The sequence below is a fragment of the Sphaeroforma arctica genome (genome assembly GCF_001186125.1).
Source record: "Sphaeroforma arctica JP610 unplaced genomic scaffold supercont1.4550, whole genome shotgun sequence".
In the NCBI taxonomy this organism is placed as follows: Eukaryota; class Ichthyosporea; order Ichthyophonida; genus Sphaeroforma; species Sphaeroforma arctica.
In genome coordinates, this window is record NW_014036008.1 from 1 (window position 1) to 2401 (window position 2401).

The window sequence follows — 2401 nt, forward strand, 5'->3', positions numbered from 1 at the left end:
TTGTAGCTGCACGAGTACTATCAGGTGTGCCATCGTACGTAGTCACTTGTAGGTACCCGTTAGTAGGCAAGTGTTTGATGTTATGTGATTGCCAGTACTTCCTTTGAGTGAGATTCCTGCAGCTGTGGGGGTCTAGTGTTGAGCTGCACGAGACTATCAGGTGTGCCATCGTAGGTAGTCACTTGTAGGTACCTGTTAGTAGGCAAGTGTTTGATATAATGTGATTGCCAGTACTTCTTGAGTGAGATTCCTGCGGCTGTGGGGTTCTAGTGTTGAGCTGCACGAGACTATCAGGTATGTCATCGTAGGTAGTTACTTGCTAGTGCCCCGTTATTAGGCAGTTGTCTGAAGCGATGTGATTGCCAGTGCTTCTACGGTTGTACCTTTTGCAGCCTGGTGTTGAGCTGCATGAGACGTTCAGGTGTGTGATCGTAGGTAACCACTTGCAGGTGCTCTTTTCTAGGAGGTATATGATACAAAAGTGTTATTCATAGAAATCTGACACTGCGTAGAAACTGTTAGTAGTTGTAGAAACTGTTTGTAATATACACACGCATACACTCGCACTTAGTTTGGAGACACACAAATGGCTTGCTCTCAGACCACCATCCACCAACCTAGATGGTAGACACGCCGCTCGCCCAATGCTTAACCGGTATTCTAAAAATAGCGTCCAATCCAATGGCGTCAAATCCTTCCCCTCGCAGATTGCTGGATCTTATGGATGACGTGTGTAAGGTGTCTGACCAGGCCTATATCATGTGCAGTGAGAAACAGTATTTCCTCGCCGCCCTTTTACTGTCGCAAACACTGGGGTACATCGACAACGACCTCCAGGTAGGTGGGTGTATGGCGTACGTATTTCGCTCGCGGTTCGTTTTCTGCCTACTGGGCGTGCTGGCCTTCTGTATGTGTGTAGAATGCTATATACAGTCACAGCCGTAGTACAGTTATTACAACTATACGATACGCTAAACATAGCAAACACACACACACACACACACACGCATATATATATATATATACAACACCTTTCCACCGCATCTCAGGACGTGGGTGCACTCTCCGAGATTCGCCAGGCCATTCAAACGCAGCAGACAGCACTGTACGATGTACTCGTGGACCAACTGCACACACAACTGTACATGAAATGGCTCAACACAGACACCCACAACAAACCAACGGAAGGCACCGATACGAAACCCAAGGACACAGCCATGGAGAAGTATGTGCACGCGGGTGGTGTGGGTATGGGAAAGGCACACGCTGTCATGATGTGAGACTCGGTAGCTATATATATTTTGGAGTTGTTGCAACGTATGTGTATCTGTATATTGGTTATGTGTGTATAAACGATAGTCCATATCCTACTGATCGAGGTAAGGGGTTTGTAGCAGAGTATCTGCTATCTATTTAGGCGTATCGTCTTTCCACATGTCACGTCCTTTCTCATATACCTTTTGCTTATTTTAGACCAGAGAAATTGCCCTTTTTTCAATTGCTGTATACGTGTCTGACCCCTTCTTAGTACGCAAATACTGATTTTTCGGGAAAAATTGGCTTCGCATTTTGGAATACGAATTTTCAATAAATTTAACCAACAGATCCGAAGACTTCTGCGCGAAATATAAAATTTGGTTTCATATATCCAAATACCAATTGTTATGCCTTAGGTTTACGGTCACACCGAGCGTGTCTAATAAAAAGGACTTCACATTCTAACTGTATGCCCTGATGCCGAATGCCCCAATCTGTGTAGTATGAGCACTCACTGCATGCATACCTAACCCTTAAATCCTAGAACCCTATAGCCCTACCCCATTCTCACGGTATATATGTACTGCTATGACCAGGTTTTTGGGGTTGCGATAGTCCCTATGCGCCGGAAGTCACATGACCCAGTAAAGCTACGGCTTTGTGTAGATCTGTATAGAAATATGCATATGCTCATACTGATGCGCCTGTTTCATCTCCCCAGTGACACGGAGCGTGTGTTCTCAGCGGGGGTTTCTAAGGTTTAAGGTTTTAGGGTTTAGGTTTTTAGGGTTCAAGACTCGCATTCTCAAGCTACACACTCTTACGACCAGGTTATCGGTATCGCAATAGCCCCTGCACATCCTTGTACCAGCCGTCACACGGCCCAACAACGAGACTGTACAGTGCAGTACAGTAGAAACACATGCCTATGCGCATACTTATTTTGTGTGACATGTCTTTCATACCTTCCCAGTGGCACACAACGGGTGTTCTCGGCCAGTTCTAAGACCATCAGCTCTCGTCTGATTCAGAAGTTTGTGGCCAGTTCCATCTACACTCCCCGCATGAAGCGATGTCTGCAGGATGTCGTGGAGATCAATGCACAGAACAGCAAGAAGTATACACCACTTGTGTGTGTTTATAT

General features: G+C 45.7%; 1 protein-coding gene across 2 annotated transcripts; it reads left to right on the forward strand.

The window, feature by feature from the left end:
* Positions 1-113: 113 nt before the first annotated feature.
* SARC_14380 lies at positions 114-2374 on the forward strand (the record flags this gene model as incomplete). Of its 2 annotated transcripts, none has more annotated exons than XM_014291487.1 (4): positions 114-160; positions 708-837; positions 1050-1225; positions 2231-2374. In XM_014291487.1, coding segments are annotated over exons 2-4 (437 nt in total), but the record flags the coding sequence as incomplete, so codon positions are not given. The 2 variants fall into 2 exon arrangements, with proteins under 2 accessions (XP_014146962.1, XP_014146961.1); XM_014291486.1 differs by lacking the exon at positions 114-160 and adding an exon at positions 273-294.
* Between the last annotated feature and the right edge of the window lie 27 nt (positions 2375-2401).